Source organism: Argopecten irradians, chromosome 4 (assembly GCF_041381155.1).
Source record: "Argopecten irradians isolate NY chromosome 4, Ai_NY, whole genome shotgun sequence".
NCBI lineage: Eukaryota > Metazoa > Mollusca > Bivalvia > Pectinida > Pectinidae > Argopecten > Argopecten irradians.
In genome coordinates, this window is record NC_091137.1 from 35,516,623 (window position 1) to 35,537,787 (window position 21,165).

General features: G+C 34.6%; 1 protein-coding gene across 1 annotated transcript in view; it reads right to left on the reverse strand.

Moving 5' to 3' along the window:
* Positions 1-428: 428 nt before the first annotated feature.
* LOC138321469 (protein timeless homolog) overlaps positions 429-21,165 on the reverse strand; it is a 29,899-nt gene continuing 9,162 nt past the window's right edge. The window contains exons 12-33 of the mRNA XM_069265196.1: positions 20,552-20,769; positions 19,899-20,081; positions 19,004-19,143; positions 18,409-18,565; positions 18,102-18,182; positions 17,745-17,842; positions 13,630-13,692; positions 12,786-12,855; positions 12,104-12,311; positions 11,409-11,551; positions 10,978-11,060; positions 10,014-10,143; positions 9,456-9,535; positions 8,661-8,849; positions 7,633-7,800; positions 7,091-7,159; positions 5,566-5,684; positions 5,024-5,295; positions 4,539-4,736; positions 3,703-4,052; positions 2,210-2,329; positions 429-1,430 (exon numbers count right to left, since the gene is read on the reverse strand). Of these exons, the coding sequence (XP_069121297.1) occupies positions 1,294-1,430; positions 2,210-2,329; positions 3,703-4,052; positions 4,539-4,736; positions 5,024-5,295; positions 5,566-5,684; positions 7,091-7,159; positions 7,633-7,800; positions 8,661-8,849; positions 9,456-9,535; positions 10,014-10,143; positions 10,978-11,060; positions 11,409-11,551; positions 12,104-12,311; positions 12,786-12,855; positions 13,630-13,692; positions 17,745-17,842; positions 18,102-18,182; positions 18,409-18,565; positions 19,004-19,143; positions 19,899-20,081; positions 20,552-20,769 (3,276 nt within the window). The 3' untranslated portion in view covers positions 429-1,293. The remainder of the gene's footprint in view (positions 1,431-2,209; positions 2,330-3,702; positions 4,053-4,538; positions 4,737-5,023; positions 5,296-5,565; positions 5,685-7,090; positions 7,160-7,632; positions 7,801-8,660; positions 8,850-9,455; positions 9,536-10,013; positions 10,144-10,977; positions 11,061-11,408; positions 11,552-12,103; positions 12,312-12,785; positions 12,856-13,629; positions 13,693-17,744; positions 17,843-18,101; positions 18,183-18,408; positions 18,566-19,003; positions 19,144-19,898; positions 20,082-20,551; positions 20,770-21,165) is intronic.

Below are 21,165 nucleotides of genomic sequence, written 5' to 3' on the forward strand. Positions count from 1 at the left end.
TTTAAAGATCTCAGACCTTGGTAGCTTAAGAATGAGAAGATTATCTAGTCTCTACTTTCTCTTATTTTTTCCATATGCAAATATATGTAGTCAAGGTCATCCACTTATTTTTGGTAGTCCTTCTTCCCAGCATGCTACTGGCCCACTTCAATTAAGACTGTAGACCACTTGGTTACTAAGAATATACTGTTAAAAGATTCCAATGCACTTCACACTGATCACCAAAACTTGGAAAGGGGATCATTCCTTTAACAAACTGGTCAGTTGGTTGGTTTTGTTTAACCTTCTATCAACAGCTAAGGTTATATATGGACTGTAGTTTTTCTCTCTCTGGGCATTGAAGCTTTCTCTAAAATCTGACACGTCCTCCAAGATTTTGCTGTATAATGAAATTTAAAAAAACCAAACCAAATAACTAATGATTTTAATTATCATTTTATTGACATGATTTTGAGTTCGTTAATATATCATACACTTTTTACAAAATTTACAAAATGCCATATATAGTAAATGTGTTATATATAATATTTATTTTCCGTGAAGTTTTTGTCTTGATTATGTAGTAGAATATAGAAAATATGAATACATACCATCATCATGACAAGATAGATCATCAACAATGACAATTGGATAAGCTATCATACAGAATTGCACCAATTATTGCTGAGTATAAACAATGCTAATAGGACCTTAACAATTTCATGCGCAACATTCGACATTTTCAACAACACAGCTATGAGTGTGTGGTTCTTAAAACACAACTATGAGTAGAAGAAAGATTAAACTTCAAAAACAATTTAGGTAACATTTTCTTACAATTATCATAGTCAACCGAAAAAACACCCCTCCCTCTTTTGAAGATCTCAAAAGCACTTACTTTATACTTTGTGCAATAATCATTAAATATCAAAATTCTACTTGAAAAATTTGGTATCATAATTAACGGAACCTTCATTTTTCAAAAAACCACGGATGAATATGGCATAATCATGATAATTAATACCAATTATTCCTAGGCACAAAGTTAAGGGTATGACTGCTGGAGAGCTGGTGTGATGATCAATTGTAAGGTCACTGCATTTTAGGGTCCATGTCACATTTATTTCAGAACATTTCAGAACAACGATGGCTTCTACTATTTAAAGTTTTGTTTTCTAAATGAAATGCTTTAATTTTCATCACAGATTATAATTCCTAAATATCTCAGATATGTAGTAATTGTTCTTAGCACCAAAGCCATCATTGTTTTAAGTCAATATCTGTTATCTTACATTAACTTGATTTTACAACTGTTCAATCATCATCCTCATCACTTTCAATCCTGTTTTTCTTACTTAACACCTGTCGCAGTGGTATGTTGTCATCAAGCTCGGAGTCAGAGTTTTCTCCCATCTCTAAGCTAAATTGAGTTGCTGGGAAAGAGGCTGAAGCTGAAAACAAAAATTGCACATAACTTTTATAATTATATTGAAAATCGAAATATGTCTGTTAGACATTAAGACAAATACATCTTAGTACATATATATGGTTTGAAAGGTTCGCGTCATGAAATCACAGTGAAATCTATTAAACAGTATAAGACACTGACTTCCGGTATCACGTGCGCAGTTGGAATCTGCACATAGCGGATGTACACAGACCCTACACACGACAATGAAAATAATAGTGCGAGTACGCTCGCACTAAAAATGTTCAATAAGGATTGAAAGGATGAACAGAGGCAACCTTGTGGTCTTTTAATTTAAATATCAAAGGGAAACAACTAAGCTATATTGAAACATATTTGTTAATGTAATTGATGTGAGATTCAAGTATATTACATACTGTAGTGTTAGTTGGTCAGAAACAGTTGCCCAAACAAAATTGATTAAAAACAGAACCACACTGTAGCTTATTCAGTCTTCTTTTAAAGGGGATACATGAGTAATAATGAAATTTTGTTGGTGGTTGGTATTTTACGTATAATACACGGGAATAGCAATTATAAATGTATCATTCTTACTGTCTTAGGTTTAAAATTTAACGAGGTATGTTCAGTTAAGGAAAGTGGACATTTATGCCATATATTTTTTTCTCTCCATTCAAACATCATAAAAGTTTTAAAATTCCACACCTAGAATAAATACTAATTTAAAGTTTATTAAAGTATTAGAATGAGTTGCAACATCTATGAATAAGCATACAGATGTTGATTATTATTAAATCTTACCTTGCTTGACCTTTGACATTAGGGGAACATCATCATCACTGTCAGAGTCTGACTGTATTTGAACACGATTCCTTGGCTGTGTTGGTTTTTCTGCCGCACTTTCCGAATGAATTGTGACATCTATCAATAATATCATAATTATTTTAATGGTGCCAAAAATGAATGAATCAGCATACAGATGTTCTAAGTTTTCCTTGTTCTGTGTGGTAATTTGGGTCAAATTCATTTTTTTAGGATTTAATTCTTAAAGAACTTTTCCGCTATTAAACCTGAGTGTAACAATGTAGAAATTATGTAAACATTACACTTTCACTGTCCAGGAAAATACATATCTATCATTTAGTCCATTTCAACACTCTAACACCACTTCAGATGAAAACACGTCCCTTTCAAGGTTCATACAGAAATCAAGATATGAAATTCAAGGCTTTTCAAGGCCTTTTCAAGGCTTTTGATGATAAAATTCAAGGCACTTATAGCCATATTATAAGCATAAGAATTTCATATTGACAAGAAAATAAAAATGTTTCTTTCATTCTTCTCACATTAATCCTTCATATTGATGATATCTGAGGAATTTGCAGACAATTTTAAGTGAACAAATAATTTGAGAAATTTCAATCTAACAATCACATCATTGTCAAATAAAAACTAGAAAGCCAGACTCTTAGTCTTCCGTTATAACTTCAATTTGCTTGAACATTGCAGATGCTTCAATTCCTCTAACTTTCCCATACATTGCTATATCTAACTCATAACCATCCCTCTCTCACCCTATATCTCAACATCTGTAAAAAGGTCCCGATCTTTCGGAGATTGTACCGTCTCAAAATACTGATATTTAACTATGATTTTACCATCTCAAATTGCCGATCTTTAACTATTAATTGCCTTGAACAATATCTAAAGAAAACCATTAAACTAATCCAACTCACTGTCAGAATTTAATAAGATATCAAAATACAGTCATCATTATTGTCCTCACCTAGCTTCTGGCAGTAGCCAGGCTCCCCGCCATGTTTTTGTAGCCGGCTAGTGATGCTGACTGATCCAGCTCAGTTATCTGTCTATATCTTATTATTACTTAACCCCTCATAAATAACAAACCCACAGAAGACCCTGATTCTTCTTTTATTAGATAGTGATAAAACCAGATGTGTTCCGAGTATCATATTACCGATAACAGGTGGTACATTCTAGAGACTCCACAAACATCATTTTCATTTTCTTGTCAATATGCCGTGATAAGTGTGGTAAGGGTTAAGGAAATTTTAACGATTTTTCTGCAATTAACAATCAAAATTAGAAGATGTCTGTGATAATTTAAGTAAATTCAAGGCCTATAATTATGTTTTCAAGGCTATAAGACCATTTTTCAAGGCCTTTCAAGGCCCTATATCAATTTCAAGGCCTTTCAAGGCAGACACTCAAAACTCAAGGCCTTTTCAAGCCTGTGCGAACCCTGCCTTTTTTCAATTATTTTCAAATTTTACCTTGCTTGACCTTTGACATTAGGGGAACATCATCATCGCTGTCAGACTCCGACTGAATTTGAACATGTTTCGTTGGCTGTGTTGGTTTTTCTGCCTCACTTTCCGAATCAGATTGGATTTTTGCAGGTCTGTTTGTCTTTAATGGTGTATCAGCATCACTGTCATTGTCAGATGATTGTGTGCTATTTTTAGAATCACCCGAAGGGATTCTGGCTCGCTTGGCAGGCTGTAATGGTTCATCATCGTCACTACTGTCGCCTAGATCTAGAGGGCGCTTCTGTGACTGACTGGCCTCCTCGTCACTGGCTGGGGCCATATCGTCATCAATGAGTAGGGCTGGTCCAGTGTCACTGTTAATCATAAATGTAACTATCAGATACATGTAACATTGTTGTTTTCAAGCATGGAAGTCATTTTTTATCAAAGTTTATTAGATAATGTGGCATGCGGCTATTCACTTAAATGATGTATCATTTGTGTTATGTGATCAAATTACAAGCTAGAGGACAGCAAAATGATACAAGTGTTATTCATGTGTCCCATTTTTTTATCCATTGAAAACACTTAACTGTAAATAGGTAATTATATTTATGTGTTGCAAACTTAATATCCAAAACGCTTAAATTCTACTGGGATATATAACAGCACAAAATTGTTATTCATAGCTAAGACTTTACCACTGGTTATATAGCAACGCCAAATCTTTGACAACAATTCAAGCATTACAATAACCTAATCAAACTGCTACCTTTAGCATATCACAGAGTTATTGAACAAGACACAGGTGTTGCTTTTTTGTCACTAAATATAAATTAAAGAACTATGATCATTTTCACCTGTCTTCACTATCAGAGTCTTGGATGCGTTTGATGCGTGACTTTTTCTTCAAAGGTGGAGTAACTTTTGTTGTACTACTGTGACTTGGTGTATCAGTCACCTCTGCGTTTTGATGACCTTGACCTTCAGTGTCTTCAAGGTCGACATTATCATCACTATCATCTGCCACTATAGGAGGTGAAGCAGACATTCTTTTTCTATGAATATAAAAAGCCAATATTATATCAAAGATGAAAATCTGGTTCATAAGGTAGCATTCAATATTTTTTATCAAACTATTAAAAAGTTGTAGGAAATACGAAAAATATGTGAACAGAATATTTTTTAAGGTTAAGGACAGAGGTTACTAGGTTTACAATATTATAATCTAATTATTCCATTCACCCCAAAGGCTTATTAGGACTCTTCTATATCAAAGTTTGGAATTATCCATTATATAATTTTAGGGGGTTTAGAGTCAAGAAATTAATACAAAAGTTATTACCTTGATCTATCTCTCTTGGGTTTCTTTCCCTTATCCTGCTGTCGTTGTTTAGCCATGGCTTTTAACCTCTCCATCCTTTCTGAAGTTTTCTTGTTATCCTTCTTTCTCTCCACCTCCTTGGCTTTTGTTTTCCTCGGTTTGGGAGCAGGTGGTCTATGGACTTTGATGGTATGGGCCTGACTTGGGACCCCTTGGTCATCAAGTGTAAGCCCCTCCACCAACTGTCTTAGTTGGGCCGGGCTCCAGTCACCAGGGATACGCCAAAACATCTCCTGCAGGGCAAATAAATCAGACATTGTCTTTGTCTTATAGTAACGCATTTGATTTTATATAAGCCTTCTTGTGTTTACTGTGTCTGCATAAACAGTCAAATCTGTCTTAGTGACCACCTCTGTATAAAGACCACTTGCTTAATAAGACCACATTATTATGGTCCCAAATGTTGAATTTCAAACCAATTTGACTTCTTTACAGAGGTTTAACTGTACTGAGAGGAGACAGTATATTGTATACTTGTATTGTGATAAAATCCCTGTATTTACCTGTTCATTAGCTGGAGGACAAAAGCCAATTTTCTTTAAGAAGGACAGAAAGCATTCATCTTCCATTGCAGTCTCATTCTCCTCCGTCAGTGGGACAATGGGAACTGGCATAGCACTGGCTAAAATCAAAATTATAGAGGCAATACAGGTTAAACGTCATGAAAGATAGATGTTCAAGATTGTCAGTACAGTTATCCCTTGACCTATCGCCACTCGATAATACTGCCATCTTGTCCCTAAGAACTGCAACCCGTTTCGAATTCAAGTACATAAGTTCCTGGTACCCCAAATCTATCGCCACATTATCTACCATTCTTGACTGGAATATCATTGATACCACTCTTCAGGGCCTTCAGTCACGCGTAAATGACACCAGACAATAGACTTATTACCTATATGTATTGTAAAAAGTGTCAAAACTACTTACTGCATCGAAGTGGCAGGAAATGTTTTGATAGGCGGCTTCCATTGTTTGTTTTTGTTCTAATAAAGCCACATTAACAGATAAGAAAGATGATGCAAGTCATATTTCAGTTGTTTCCTTAAAATATACAATGTTTATGCATTTGTATCTAGTTTGTTAAGTTACTAAATGAACAAAAGCAGTAGGTCCCGATTGGTTGTGAAAGGGATTCCCCGTTATATTGCCAACTTCATTATACCGCAAAAACAGACTACTGTATGTCCTATTTTCAATTACTCAATTTTGCAGGTTTTCCCAAACAGCCAACTATACTAAATTAGACTCACGTGGATATTTTCACGATTCTGCGTGACATTGATATTTTTACAAAATTAAGATATATGTAACAGTAAAATTTGATCTCAAGTGAAACAATAACATATGTGTAAATTATATAAAAAGTCCTGAACCAGGGTTGCAAAATTTTTATTGATTTCTTTTTTATTTAAATAAAAAAATAACCGGCTTATATAGTATCCAACATGTTTTTAATTAACACAGAATTATGTTGGGTTACTTCTCCGACAGATAAAGCCAAAAAAAATTAATTCTTAGTTTCTCAGGCCCCGCCGCATCGACATTTACCCCCCGCACCAACGTTTTTTATGCGCCATAACTAAATATTAAAATTGAGACCGCCGCATCGAACGCACCCGAAATTTCCATTCGAACTCGCCCGAATTTCCATTCGAAAACGCACCCGGAAATTGGCTCCAATTTTAGTATGCACCTTTCATTTCCGGTAAAAAATGGCTGCCGATGTCAGCATTTGCTCAAAACGGAATGTTTCCTCCCAGGATTATGTATTTTCAACTGGTTTTCTGTGGATATGTGACGATTGAGATATTTAAAAGCTGTTCATAAAGACTGAGTAAGAATTAACATTTTCTACACGTGTTTTCATTGATTTTCATGTCCTTCAAGTGAGAAAAAATAAAATGTTATCTGCCGCATTTGTTTTCAGAGAAATAAAAAATAAAAAATTTCTCACCGTCCACACTGACTTTTTAAAAAAGTGGCCTAAGAAACTAACAATTAATTTTTTTTGGCCTAAATACATACCTGCATCTTCCTTATCACCGGCCGTCCGACTCATTCCACGCTGTATCCATTTGATCTGATCTCCGTAGCCTCAGCTAATATTTACATTTGACAATTTGCTCTAACCAAACTAAGAAGTCAATTTCCAAAAAAACCTTTTATATTAATTTGCAATCCAAATTTAATTGTGCTAGTTCTAACACAAAAAGGATAAAAACAGATATATAAACAAATTAAATGAAAAACCATTGAAGTAAATATCCTACAAAATGAAAGAAAGTATAGGTCATTCAAGTCAGTACAAGTCATGTACAAACATAGTTTATGATAAGAACTTCATAATACAATTCTGCCTTTAAGATTTCAGCAGATCATATTCATTCAGAGCCACAGATCTTAATATTATCATCTAAAAGTCAAAAGGGCCATGAAAAAGGTAAGAGATAAAGATTTACTGATATTTGAATCAATTCAATTTTATCAGAAGGTTCTTCAATTTTAACAGAAGGTTCTCCATAACACAAGATAATGACATATCTTAAGTATGTATGAATTTCCGGTACCTTTGCCCACAAGATCTGTGATTATGGCTGCCATATCATCCTGTCCCCCATACTTGTCTGTGTGACCTTGACCTTCATCTTCCTTATCAGCATCATCACCAGACACATCACCCTCGTCCGCAGAGGACAGCACTTCTTCCTCAAAGTCAGAAGGCAGCTCCTGGAAATCTGCAGAAAGAAGAGCATTCATACAGCACAATAGATAAAATTTGAAGCTTTTAAAAAAAAATATCTGATGAATCTACGTTCTATAATCTTGAAATGGGTTGGGATTGCCAATGTGCTTCATATTGAGGTAGTAGTTCAATGTTGACAACCCCATTATCACAAAGAGGGAAACAGGCCTGGATATCTACAAGATGGTTTCCCTTCAGTTGGTATATTATAATACTCTTTCATTTGTGGATATGAAGAATAGGGATATTCTACCCAAGGGTTACAAAATGTAGTAAAACCCATATCCACTTATGAAAGAGTATTTTTCTTTCATACTTCGACGTTTTATTGCAATTTTACAACTATAATTTCCCGCCATTTTGAAATAAATTTGAAGAAATCCACGACTGAAAGTCAAATTTTCCATTCCGTTGTTTACATGAAAAATCACGTGATATTTTCAACACAAATTCTGTTGTTTGCATCTTTTATAGTAAAACCAGTCAAGTTTGTGAAAAAAATGTTAAAATTTTACAGAGGAAAAAGAAATTATGTTGACGTCGTGACATCATGAGGCTTTATTGCATGGTTAGCCATGCAATACAGCCTCGGGCGACATGAGTGTATTGCCCTAGATCAGCCAGTATTACGTAAACCTGTAGGTATGAAAGAAAATTATATATATCCCTATCAAGTACATTTTTACTGTAAAACTTTCTAACATTCACAATCTGCAGCTTGAAAATCCAAAATGGACAGATAGGATGTGAATGAATTACTCTTTACATAGTATTTAGCTTAATTCCAGAGATTGTAGTGGCTTACATTTCAGGATTATGTATTAAATCTTTTGAATTCTAAACACTTCAAACCTTCTCTCTGTTGCATTCTGTCCATGTCGTCATCATTATCACTGTCCATCCCCGAGCCACGCCTTTTTCTCTGTCGTCGTTTGTACAGCTCCTTTCGGTCCTTCACTAGTCCCAAACTAAACAGTTTCTCAATGACTTTAGACTTGCTTCGTTTGACCTCCATGTGAGACGTAATACTACCGAGAGGATCTGAAATTATTGGACCAAGTGAAGTTATAAATTTATGTCATTGATACAAATTTTTATATTCATACATACATACACACACACACACACACACACAGCCACTTTTCAGTTACCGATAATCATACTGTATAGTTACTAATATTAACAAGGTTTTAATTTTGCAAAAACCTGAAATTTTACATCCGCAAAATTTCACAAATCTAAGGGTACAATTGAGGATCAAATCACTATGTATCCAAGATTTGGTTAATGAAATAATGTACGAAAGGAAAGTGTGACATCAGCTATACTACATGTTACTTTTTGATAATTTTGTGATATACCATATTCACCATAATCAGTGCCCAGGGTACTTAAATAATTGTAACAAAAGGGGGTGCTTATTAGCGAACCAAAACGTAAGTTGTACTAGCAAGTTCATGTTATATGCGCTACAATGCTGATGTTAGAGGCATCACATGTTGTGTAACATTGTTTTAAATCCATGGGATGGGGGCATTTATACAACTTCAACTCCTTCTACAGAAAAGGGGAGAGGCATGCACTTATATGGGGAGGGGCACTAATCACGGTAAATACAGTAGGTGGAATCACACTGTGAAGACTAACCATTGGTAGAATGAAATCTATCATAGAGGTTTGCCAAATCAAACTCCTCTTCTTCTGTCCATGGACCAGGTCGATTCCCCCTAAAAAATACAAGTGCCTTCATTAAAATTTACTCTATATGATAACAAGAGATCCAAAAAGGATCATGAATGATCTATATAACTCAAATGGGAGATAAATAGAATCATTCCCAACCATGAGGATGTACCAACAAAATCACAAATCTTAGGCCAGAGGAATTCTGAATTTCCAACCCAAGCAATTTTCAGATTACCCCCTCAGGTTTTGATTTCGTTGTCACACCCTCATGTAAGAATTGATGATTTTTCTCCCACGTACAAAAGAAAATAATTAAAGAGCAGTCTCAAAAGAAACCGACATGAACATGGTCGTCAGTATTATCCAAAAAAACAAGGGTAATCTTAAATTGTCAAACTATTAGAAATGCTGTCATCAGACTTGTCAAAAAAGCAATATTCATTACTGGCAATAGGCATATTATATAAAGGAAAAGCCATGAATAAAACTTGTGAAAGATCCCTTGAGAAGTATACAGACCCTTTCTTTCCTCTTTTGATGTCTTTGGCACTCCCAATCAGGCCTTGTTTTTTCAGCTCTCTAAGGACCTGTCCTCGTGTCTTTTTTGGGTCGGTGATTCTTTCCATAATACAGTCAACCACATCTTTACCTATAAATATAGAAAATGTGACATCGGTTACATCATGTTGGTAGAGGTGGAAATAAGTACATAGCTAGATGAACCAAAACTTATTATCAAACCAATATTTAATATACACAAAGTTGTCGATATGTATAATAATCATAATCCAAGTAAAAGAAAGATACGGCAACAAGCCTAGAACACAAAAACTTAGCAACTAATAAATATGATTTATAAATGTGAACCATAAATGTGAATCACGCCTAGAACACAAAAACTTAGCAACTAATAAATATGATTTATAAATGTGAATCATGCCTAGAACACAAAAACTTAGCAACTAATAAATATGATTTATAAATGTGAATCACGCCTAGAACACAAAAACTTAGCAACTAATAAATATGATTTATAAATGTGAATCAGCCTAGAACACAAAACTTAGCAACTAATAAATTTGATTTATAAATGTGAATCACGCCTAGAACACAAAAACTTAGCAACTAATAAATATGATTTTATAAATGTGAATCAAAATCTAGAACAACAAAAACTAAGCAACTAATAAATATGATTTTATGATTTATCTAAATGTGAATCATGCCTAGAACACAAAAACTTAGCAACTATAAAATATGATTTACAAATGTGAATCAAAATCTGAATTTGTGAAGATAAAATCGGAAGATTTTGTGAAGATAAAATGAAAACACCTAAAGGGAAACCCTATATAACTTTATTTATATTCTATTATATACAGTGAAACAATGATCAAGGAGACCAACTTATGCAACACGTGGCCAATAAATGAAGATATTGATTTGGAGTGTATTGAATAAGGTAAATGTGATTTCCTCTTACTTGTATCCTCCTGGTCCCTGTACTCCTCAAACAAGTGTCGTACTTCTGTCTCCAACTCCTCCGTCCACAACACCTTCGCCTTACTGCAAAAAATAAACAATTAAGTTTTTATGCTAGCTGTCAGACTGTGAGAAATTTAGTATTAAAGATTGTTTACATTAATTAATTTTTATGTCTTTCATCATTTTCATGATTTATAACAAATGTAAAATTCCTAGATATGATGAGGCCGCGTGGTTGAGATGTCCTCACATATCACCACAGGTCCTACACCTCTGAGTCGTGAGTTCGAATCCCATGACAGGGAGTTGCCAAGTACTGGCAACTGGTCAGTGATTTTTTCTTTTTTGGTAACTATTCACCAAGTCATCTAAAGATTAAATATCAATTGAAGAAATTTAGTTTTGGTTAGATGTAAACAATGCACTTACCTTTGGTAGGTACCATAGCCATCTATCAACTCTGTGGCTTCCTTGCTCGATTTCCAGAACAATAACTCCATGAAAGCTTTGGGATTCCTTTCTGCGGTCTCCACAAAATTCCTGACAGTGTATGTCGCAAATTTTACCAGCTCCTGTAACATATATTGTATCACAATTATGTAGGAATTATTTTTAATCAAGAAATTAACAAAAAAACACATCTATCTCACTATATATCTATATGTATCATGATATACATAAGCCTGATTTCAGTACCTGGATGTTTAAACTTTTTTTCTTTTTTTAGCTGAAACCCATTATCATATTTAAAATCATAACTCATTTACTTCTAAATCTTCGTCTTGTTAAGTAATGAAAATAAATTTTGTTTTGAAATATTTACTAAGATCGGTAAACCAACTTAATTTCGTGTGCTATATTAAATTGTGAAAATTAATTGCCACGAAAATGTCTCGGTAGATTCTTAATGGAGAAATTAAAAATTCTGTGAAAAAGTCATTGGGCATTAAAATGCGACATTAAGTCACTAAGGAAATAAGTTGGTTTACATTTCTCTCAAAAGTAAAATTATTCTGTGAGAGTGAGAATTAATTTGTTGTTTTTTTCTCTCTTTTCTTCTTTACCTTTTTTAACTTCATTATCACTTATCATGTTGTACATCCTATCAAAATGTGAGTGCCTACCTTATATCTGTCAAGCTTAGCCAGTGGACTAAGCAGTATACGCTGGAACAATCGGAACAGTGAAGCCTGAAACACCAGACCTGTGTGTCCAAGGTCGACACTTATACGATGTAACATCTTTATCACACAGTGGTTTGTGTGGGGGGCATTCTTATCAAAGTCGGCCAGCAGGAGGACATAGCACTTTAGGATATTACCCGAACTGAACCTGTATAAACAAGACATAAAATGCTATTACACTCAATAACTTACCTAGTAAGTCTTCTGAGCAATAAAGCATATATTATACTGTATAATATGGACACTTTTAAGTTTGGCAAAACACTTTAACCTTGGTAGATACATACTCCTTCTTCTAAATTGACCGACACAATCATTAGGTGGGTCCCATTTAGTCAAACAAACCAAAGTTAGTTGACATTGTAACGTCGTTGCCGAGAACGTCATGTGACTACAATAACTAGGTAACGTCTGTCCGGACTCTTCCGAGAATGGGCCATGAACTTTCTGACTTCCGTTCCGGCGACCAGTTTGAAATGAAGGCATGTTTACAACTATAGACTTTCAACAACTGCTGTGCCAAAGTTATTAAGAAATCATCATAAATATTCTTTTCAGGGAACTGATCTCTGATTTTGGTTTGTGCGATGTTGTATAAAATGTTTGACATGTTAGAACATACTTGTTCACAAATTCCTTGAAATTAAACTCCTGTTCGGACACAGCAACGGCCGTCATTTCTTCTTCTTCAACTGAAATAATACGTACAGTAATAAAACCCTTACCCAAGTGATATTTTCATTAGTTAGCTATAAATAAATATGCATATAAAATACTAGATTGATTTTATAAAAATAAATAATTTTCATACATTTAAGATATTACACAAGACCTTACTTCAGAAATTTCAAATAGAAAGAATATATAATTTCATGATTTCAAGGATTTTCAATGTAGAGATTACAATTTGTTCTAATCACTATGACATTGCATTTTCAATTCAATATCCAAAGTAACCACACTCTTAGGGCCAATTTAACCCATTTTTGGGACTGATTTGGTAAGGTTAACTCTCCTTTGTATTCATTTTTATGTGTGGGGAGACAAAGATGCTCCATCGATGACAAACGCCATTTTTTCTGTATCAAAAATAGGAGCAGACAATTTAGTAGTTTTCTTTGGTTGCAAAAGTTACTTACTTTACACCATTAGCCCCTTAAAAGCTTGAGCTTCTTATTTAATTTCAAGATAAAAATATTAAAAATAATTAATTCCAAACAGAAAAAATTCCGAGGCATTATCTCCTATATGGAATGAACTACTGATTGTGCATGCACCTAAAGCAAACTAATTCATGTTATATTACTTTTTGTGTCAAGTATTACATATATATTCACGATTTAACTCAAATTATTGTTCAAATTATGAACATCCTTTATGCTCTGTCGATGGTGGAGAATCTCCAAGGTGTCATACCTCAGAAACAACTTATATTATACAACATTTGAGCAGTATAAGTAGCCTACCTTCTGCCCCTTCATCATATCCTTCCAAGCCTGCTTCCTCCACCTGACTCTCCTGTGGGGCACCTACAAATCACAGGATCCAACCTTATAGCATTTTCAAATTCAACTGTGCACAGTTTTTAAACAAAACTATAAACAACTCAATTTTGGGAGATATTTTTATTTTTGCATAATATTATATGGAAGCTCTAACATGAATTCACATTGTGTTTCGTAAAAGTGTATACATGTATGTGAATGCACAATTTAATATATGCAAGAGCCCTTGATCATAAATTTACGAATAGGTAAACATGTTTAATATAATAATGCAAAAATTAAGTAGTTTACAATAAACCAGATACTAACTTCAGATCACATACTTCATTTTGTACACAGCAATAACAAACACTTATTATTTCATTGTTAATATTACAATAAATAGTTTTCATGGCTCATTTAAATTCAAAATATTATCAAGTAAAATGCAAACATAAGTTTCCTTAGATATACCATATTTTCCGGACAATAAACCGCACCTGAGTATAAGCCGCAGAGGCCTTTTTTTACGTTTTTTTTTCAGGTTTTGTACACGTATAAGACGCACCGTAATATAAGCCGCACCCAAAAGTTAGTGCCCATGCACCCACGTAACCGTCTGTGTTTCAGGTTTCTGATACGATCAATCTCTATTGAAGTACAGTAATGCTTATCGATGTTTATAATCACGAAAACTGTCTGTAAACTTATACTGTAAATATATAACAAATAAAAACTCACTACGGTGTAAATATCTTTAGCAAAATAGACTTGGTCATGTTTCTGTTCATTGTTTATTCTGCCATTACGTAAGCCTCCTAATAAGTTTCCCCCCTAGATATAATCGAGAGGGGGAATGAATCAGCTAGCCAATTATTTCCCCCTAGAATTAATCAAGAGGGGGGAATAATCAGCTAGCAAATAGTCTCCCCCACCCCCTGGAACAAGTTCGAGAGGGGGGAAAGAATCAGCTAGCCAATAGTTTCCCCGTAGATATAATCAAGAGGGGGAATAATCAGCTAGCCAATAGTTTTCCCCACCCCCTGGAAATAAATCGAGAGGGGGGAATGAATCAGCTAGCCAACAGTTTCTCCCCTAGATATAATCGAGACGGGGGAAAGAATCAGCTAGCCAATTGTTTCTCCCCTAGATATAATTTGTGAGGGGGGCAAGAATCAGCTAGCCAATAGTTTCCCTCTAGATATAATCAAGAGGGGGGGGAATGAATCAGCTAGCAAATAGTCTCCCCCACCCCCTGGAACAAGTTCGAGAGAGGGGAAAGAATCAGCTAGTCAATGGTTTTCCCCCTAAAACTAATCAAGAGGGGGGAAAGAATCAGCTAGCTAATTCTTTCCCCGGGGGATAAAAGTAATTAGGGGGGGGAAAGAATCAGCTAGCCTATTCTTTCCCCGGGGTAAAAAATCAGCTAGCCAGTTTTTTCCCCGGGGAAGAAATCAGCTAGCCAATTCTTTCCCCGGGGGAAACTATCAGAGGGGGAAAGAAATGGCTGCTACACCGGTTAAAATGCTTTCTTCAGTATGTATATGATTTTATTTTACCTCTATTTTGATATATTTCGTGTATTTATTATATTGATGTGTAAAGGATTACTATATTATCAAGGCTTGCATCATTAACCTGAAACTGACTTCGTTTAGAGTATTCTCGGTCAATTTGCCATCCCATGATAAAATTCACCGAAGCCTTATTTTTGTAAACTTCCGGATATTATTTCGTGGTGTTTGCTACAGAGATCGATTAAATGATTTTAATATGACTGTGCGGTGATTTACACTCGGTAAAATGTTCTTAATTACATGTGATTTACGTGTATAAACTTGATTGCTGATTATTTCATTAAAATCACGGCGACAGGATTTTTGGAAATTCCTCTGTTGACTGACATATGTGAAACACGTGTGCAAGTTTGATTTCATGCTTACTCTCGCTCATATTTCAGTACGCCGATATAAAATACTTTCCTCGGAAACGTTATGCATAGGAATGGATTATACAGTCGAAACTCGTTATCTCGAAATTCAACGGACCAACGAAAATAGTTCGACTCATCCGGAATTCGACTCAAACGTAATGCCATTAGGTTTGGTCAGAACGTGGTTTTCAACGGTCCTTAGATCTTATGACAGCCGGGTACATGCCTATTTCCGTGCTCAGCATATTATCGTGATTTTCCAACTTATAAAGTTTGTATTAAATCTTTTAAGTTATATGTTTTCAGATGTTTTGGGATTTAAAAAAAAAAAAAACATTTGTAAATAAAAAAATTGAATTACGATTATAGGCATGCACACTGATTTCCCGGTGGTTATACGTATACTGACTTCAATGGTTCATACATCAAACTTAAACGGAATGTAGTACCTGAACAAATAAAAACAAACATCTTTTTTCTTATTTCAGAATTTAATGGTATTTCGAAATTGTAAAATAAACAATAGTTTTCACCTACCGTGAGCAGACTACACTCTCCGTTTCTACCGGTTAATATAATTTACGGTAAATGAAACAAAAGTAGATTTCTATACCAACGAAGAAATACATTGTATGAATACTGTAGGCTAAGATACTAGTACATCTGCAACGACTAGTTAAACATTTAACATTGTGGGTTTGTTAAATTATTTTGCACTATCAACATTCCATACAAAACCTTAGAAAACACTTTCGTTTCTAATGATTCCTAAACAAACACGCTTCCGGTCATGATCAGCCACGCTGATCGAGCCATGCTGAGTGCGATTGTATAAACATACGTCGTGTTTATGTACAGGTTAGTCACAATTGTAAAGTGACACTAATAAGGAAGCCAGACTTGAGAGGATTATTAAACAATTATTAATTAGCAGTCATTGTTGTAGTATGTTCTCATAGGCCTGAATCTGCAAATACCAATCACGATATGTGCAGGTAAACCAATCACGTGTTACGACAAACCACAGGTGAATTTCAATTGTTTGTATCAATGTTATATTTACGTAATTGTTTTTGTTTTTTATTTATTTAAAATTTTGACTACAATTGAATTCGAGATAGCGACTATTTTTTTCGTTGAATATCCGTTCTAGGAACCAGGAATTGACTTTGACACAACCGGAGTTTCGAGTCATCGAAATTAGAGTCATCCGATCTTAAAATACATACACAAAGAAGGACAAAAAACGGGACTCGAAAATTTATTCGACTCAACAGGAATTTCGACTCAAGCGATTTTGAGATAACGAGTTTCGACTGTATATCTTTTTTGATATATTTTATGTGTTAAATATATCTTTGTGAAAAGAGTTACTGTATCAATCGACTTCGTTTAGAGTGTTCTTCCACTGTTTGTAAACTAGGTATCCCATGATGCAATTCACCGAAGCCTTATTTTTGTAAACTTCCCAATTATGACCTCGTGGTGTATGCCGCTACAGAGATTGATAATATGGTGTTTTATAGACTATTTGATGCTTATAACATTGCTATAATGTTCTATATAACATGTAAAAACACGCGAATAAACTTGATTGCTGATTATTTCATTGAAATCACAGCGACAGGATTCCGAGAAATACACATGTTGACCGAGTGTAACATGTGTGGAAGTTAGCAATAGCAGTCATTCAGAAGATATTTAAATAATATATTTAACTTATTGATTGATATTTGATGATTTTTGACGTTTTAATTATTATTTTCTTGGTAACAATCCTGCAGCAAATCGATAGCGAAATCAGTCCGCCATTTTGTTGTGACTGTAAACAATCACGCTTCAGTCGGCCGATTTTCCGCGAATTAAACAATTTCACGATTGATCATGTATCTGGTACGTTATTATTTATATCTTTATTATATTTTCATCACACATTATATCATTTAAACACTTTTTACAGTGATTTGGTTGATGTATAACTTAACAAAACTGGCGAGTAAAACTAACGATTTCCACACATGAATCACGACGTAATCATGCAAAAACATGGTCAGATTTTGGTTTTTGTCCACGGATAAGCCGCACTGATGTATAAGCCGCACTGCCGATTTTCAGGTAAAAAAGTAGCGGCTTATACTCCGGAAAATACGGTAATAACGCTTACGTGGTAGAGTAGCCATAAAGATTTCCCTCAGGGCCATGAACTCTTCCTCTGGACTGATGTCTGCACTTCCAAACTCATTCCTCTCCGGCCAGATCTCCCTGGAATTCACACGCTACTTGTCAATAACTGCTAAAGTTTTCAGCAATATATATTATAAGACTTGTGCTCTTACAGGCAGGGTGGGGTGTAAATATCTTTTTAACTGTGCATGTTATTTTTCTACATTCTTTCCCACCACATTTTTTAGCTCCATTTCTCAAATAAATTCCATGACTTAGACTGTACCCTTTACACCAAACCTGAAGTATCTGAGCTGTTTGACTGTTATAAAGAGAACAACCTAGAACAATTACCTACCTGGCAGCCCGCAGTAGAGCAATACCATTTCCTGGTTGGGAATGGCGCAGTGCATCTTGTATACTTATCATGGCATTCACCCTTCAAATAAGAACATATATTTTGAAAATAATTGAAGCAAACATCAGTTCAAAGAAGTGGCTTTGATCTAATACACTGACCTTGATACATTAGTTTTGTGTTTTAATTGACCATTTGGGATTCTGAAAAACTAGATAGTCTTTATACAGAGGTGGTCACTAAGGCAGATTCGACTGGATTTACAATTCAGTTTCACAATAATGTGTCAATTAATTCTGATGAATACCGCTGTTGTTCCTCCTCGATTTCTGAAGCGGCATCAAATGGAGAGACATCTGTTGGAATATCTCCTCGTCCCTGGAAGAGGGAAGACAACTCTGTTGATAGTTCGTCCCACATGTCCTCCAGCTGTTGCGGGTTGTAATCTTGAGGTTCTATGTTTTCTGTAGATAATTACATAATCATTCAATTAACGTTGATATCAAGTATACTTAATAGTAAGTTTAAAATTCATTTTTTTTTTATATTTACATTTAACTCCACATATGAGATGGAGTGGACGACCAAAAAAACATGAAATGTTCGTAGTGTAGAAACGTCATTGGGACCAGTACATTTAGCCAGTATACATATGTTCTGGATGAAACAAGTTTACGAATACTACGAATTAAGAAGAAATGTTTCAATACAAACAAACCAATATAGACAGGGATCCAGGTTAGACAATGACCGGTTTTGACAGGTTAATTCTGGTAAAAGACCATTGGACTAACATATCAAATATAAAACAGGAATTTTTACCGTGTTGCAACTTTTGAATTTTTTGTGTTTTGAATGCAGTCATATGGGTAAATTCACTTCACATTATTTGGCGTTCTAACCTTTTGCAACGTCCTTTTTCTGACGTTTCTTGCTCTTCTTCTTTTTGGACTGGACTACAAGATGAGAATTTCTCTTTGTTTCATTTTCAAGCATCTTCAAGAACAGGTGAGTTGTCTCTATGAGGTCTTTAAGATAAGTCCTGCAAAAAAAATATTCTTCAAATGTATTGAAAGTTTCCTTTTAATTACAAAGTGTGTACACAAATACACTTGCTATGATTTTAACATTTAACATTGATTGACAGAATTATCATTGCATACCATATAGAAAATGTATGTAATTGTGATGAAATACTATAAAACACTGTTTAGGGCTATGCCAGAATTATCCATGTGAGAGGAGCTGGGGGCACTTTCCTTATACTAATAACGTTTTAATATTTCATGGGTGCACCCCTCTCATGTGGATAATTTTGGAACTGCACTTACCATTACTATGGAAATTATCATAATTGCAATTACATGATAAACAAATCACATATAACATATCAAATTGAATGAAATTCTCTAAAATTTAAACGTTAATTTCTCATAATTAATGGGATCTACCACGACAGAAAAAGCAGGTGATACATTTAACTAATTGACCCCTGAAATTTCATAATGAACTGTTCTAGTCTTTGATTTAGAATGTTCTAAATATGTTTACAGGGGTGAATGAAGGTAATTGCAACTACATTATAACATGGTTATAGTGAACTCCTGGGAACCAACAAAATCACTTCGTTATAAGCATAGTTATACACATGTTGCAGACATCGTATAGGAACCTTGACGAGGAATGAAACTTTCTACGTTATGACCATGAATTAAAGTGTTTGCTATAAATGTGTTTTATTGTAAAACCAAAATTAAATTTTACGTATACACAGTGATAATAGCTGAAAACATTTACCTAGACTGTTGACTCTGATTAAACTTCCTGAGTAATGTGAGGAAGATATCCCTGAACTCCATCATGTAGAAAATGTTGCCCTTCAGAACTTTGGAACTCTCCATCAGCTGAGGGTTTTTAGACCGGTCCATTGAATCAAGTGTTAGCAGTAGTTCCTGATAGGCTTTTAGTGCTAGATGTACACTGGAATACAACGGCATCAAAAACTTTTTAAATGTTAACTGTCAGATTGTAATGTTAACTTAGAATCAACTTTATCCATCTCAATATTGCTGTCCAAAATACCAATAATAATAATTATTACACCACTGGGAAAATAATCTGAATTTAATTATATAACATAATATTATATAGGACTAGTTTCAATATCAGGTTTTCATGCGTGCTTCCTTATGGTGGCGTCATGTGTTTTATTAACATCAATATCACTATTAGCAGACATATGTCATTGAGATAAATAATAGAAAAGTAAGGCAGCAAGTTTGATATATATTAATATTTGATTGAAAAGTAGAAACTGCAAGGCAGTTTGACAGCATAATAAAACACAGTAAAACAAAAAGCTCTCAGTATCACATTTTTGTGAAACAGTATTATAAAGTATCTGTTGAAAAATAAGACATGACTCAAGAAAGGCCATTGTTTCCACTCACCGTTTGCCCCACACGATTGCTTCCTTTTTCTCCATCATCTGCATTTCATAGTACTGTATCATTTGTACTTGTATGTAATGGAAGGATTGTACAGACATCGTTTCAGACACCAGCTCGACCCGCTTACTGTGATGGCGACAAAACTCCATGAAGAAGCGGATGGCCCAGAGATAGTATGTCTCGTCGTGTTCCTGGGTTCTCTCATGGTTCAGTACATCCTGATAACAAATAAACATTAACAGTAAAGTTACTTCAAATGCTCGGGGGAAATTGTCAAAGGTACAAACTTGTTGATTCAGATTCAGATAGAGGCTTGGAAACTTTTACTTGTCACAGCTTGTTAACTGATTCACCCCTGAAATTTCATAATGGACTGGTCTAGTATTTGATATAGGAAAGCCTAAATGTGTGTTCAGGGGTGAATGGGTTAACATGACACTGATGGAACTATGGTACACTGATGGAACTATGGTAATCACAACACTTTTGTGTTATATGAGTATTCAAGTTACTTGTATTATTAAGAGTGAATTTTTCAGTTGGGACCCATTTGAGTTTTACAAGTTTGAGTAAACTATATGTAAAGCTGTTATAGTCTTCTTTTTCATTAAATT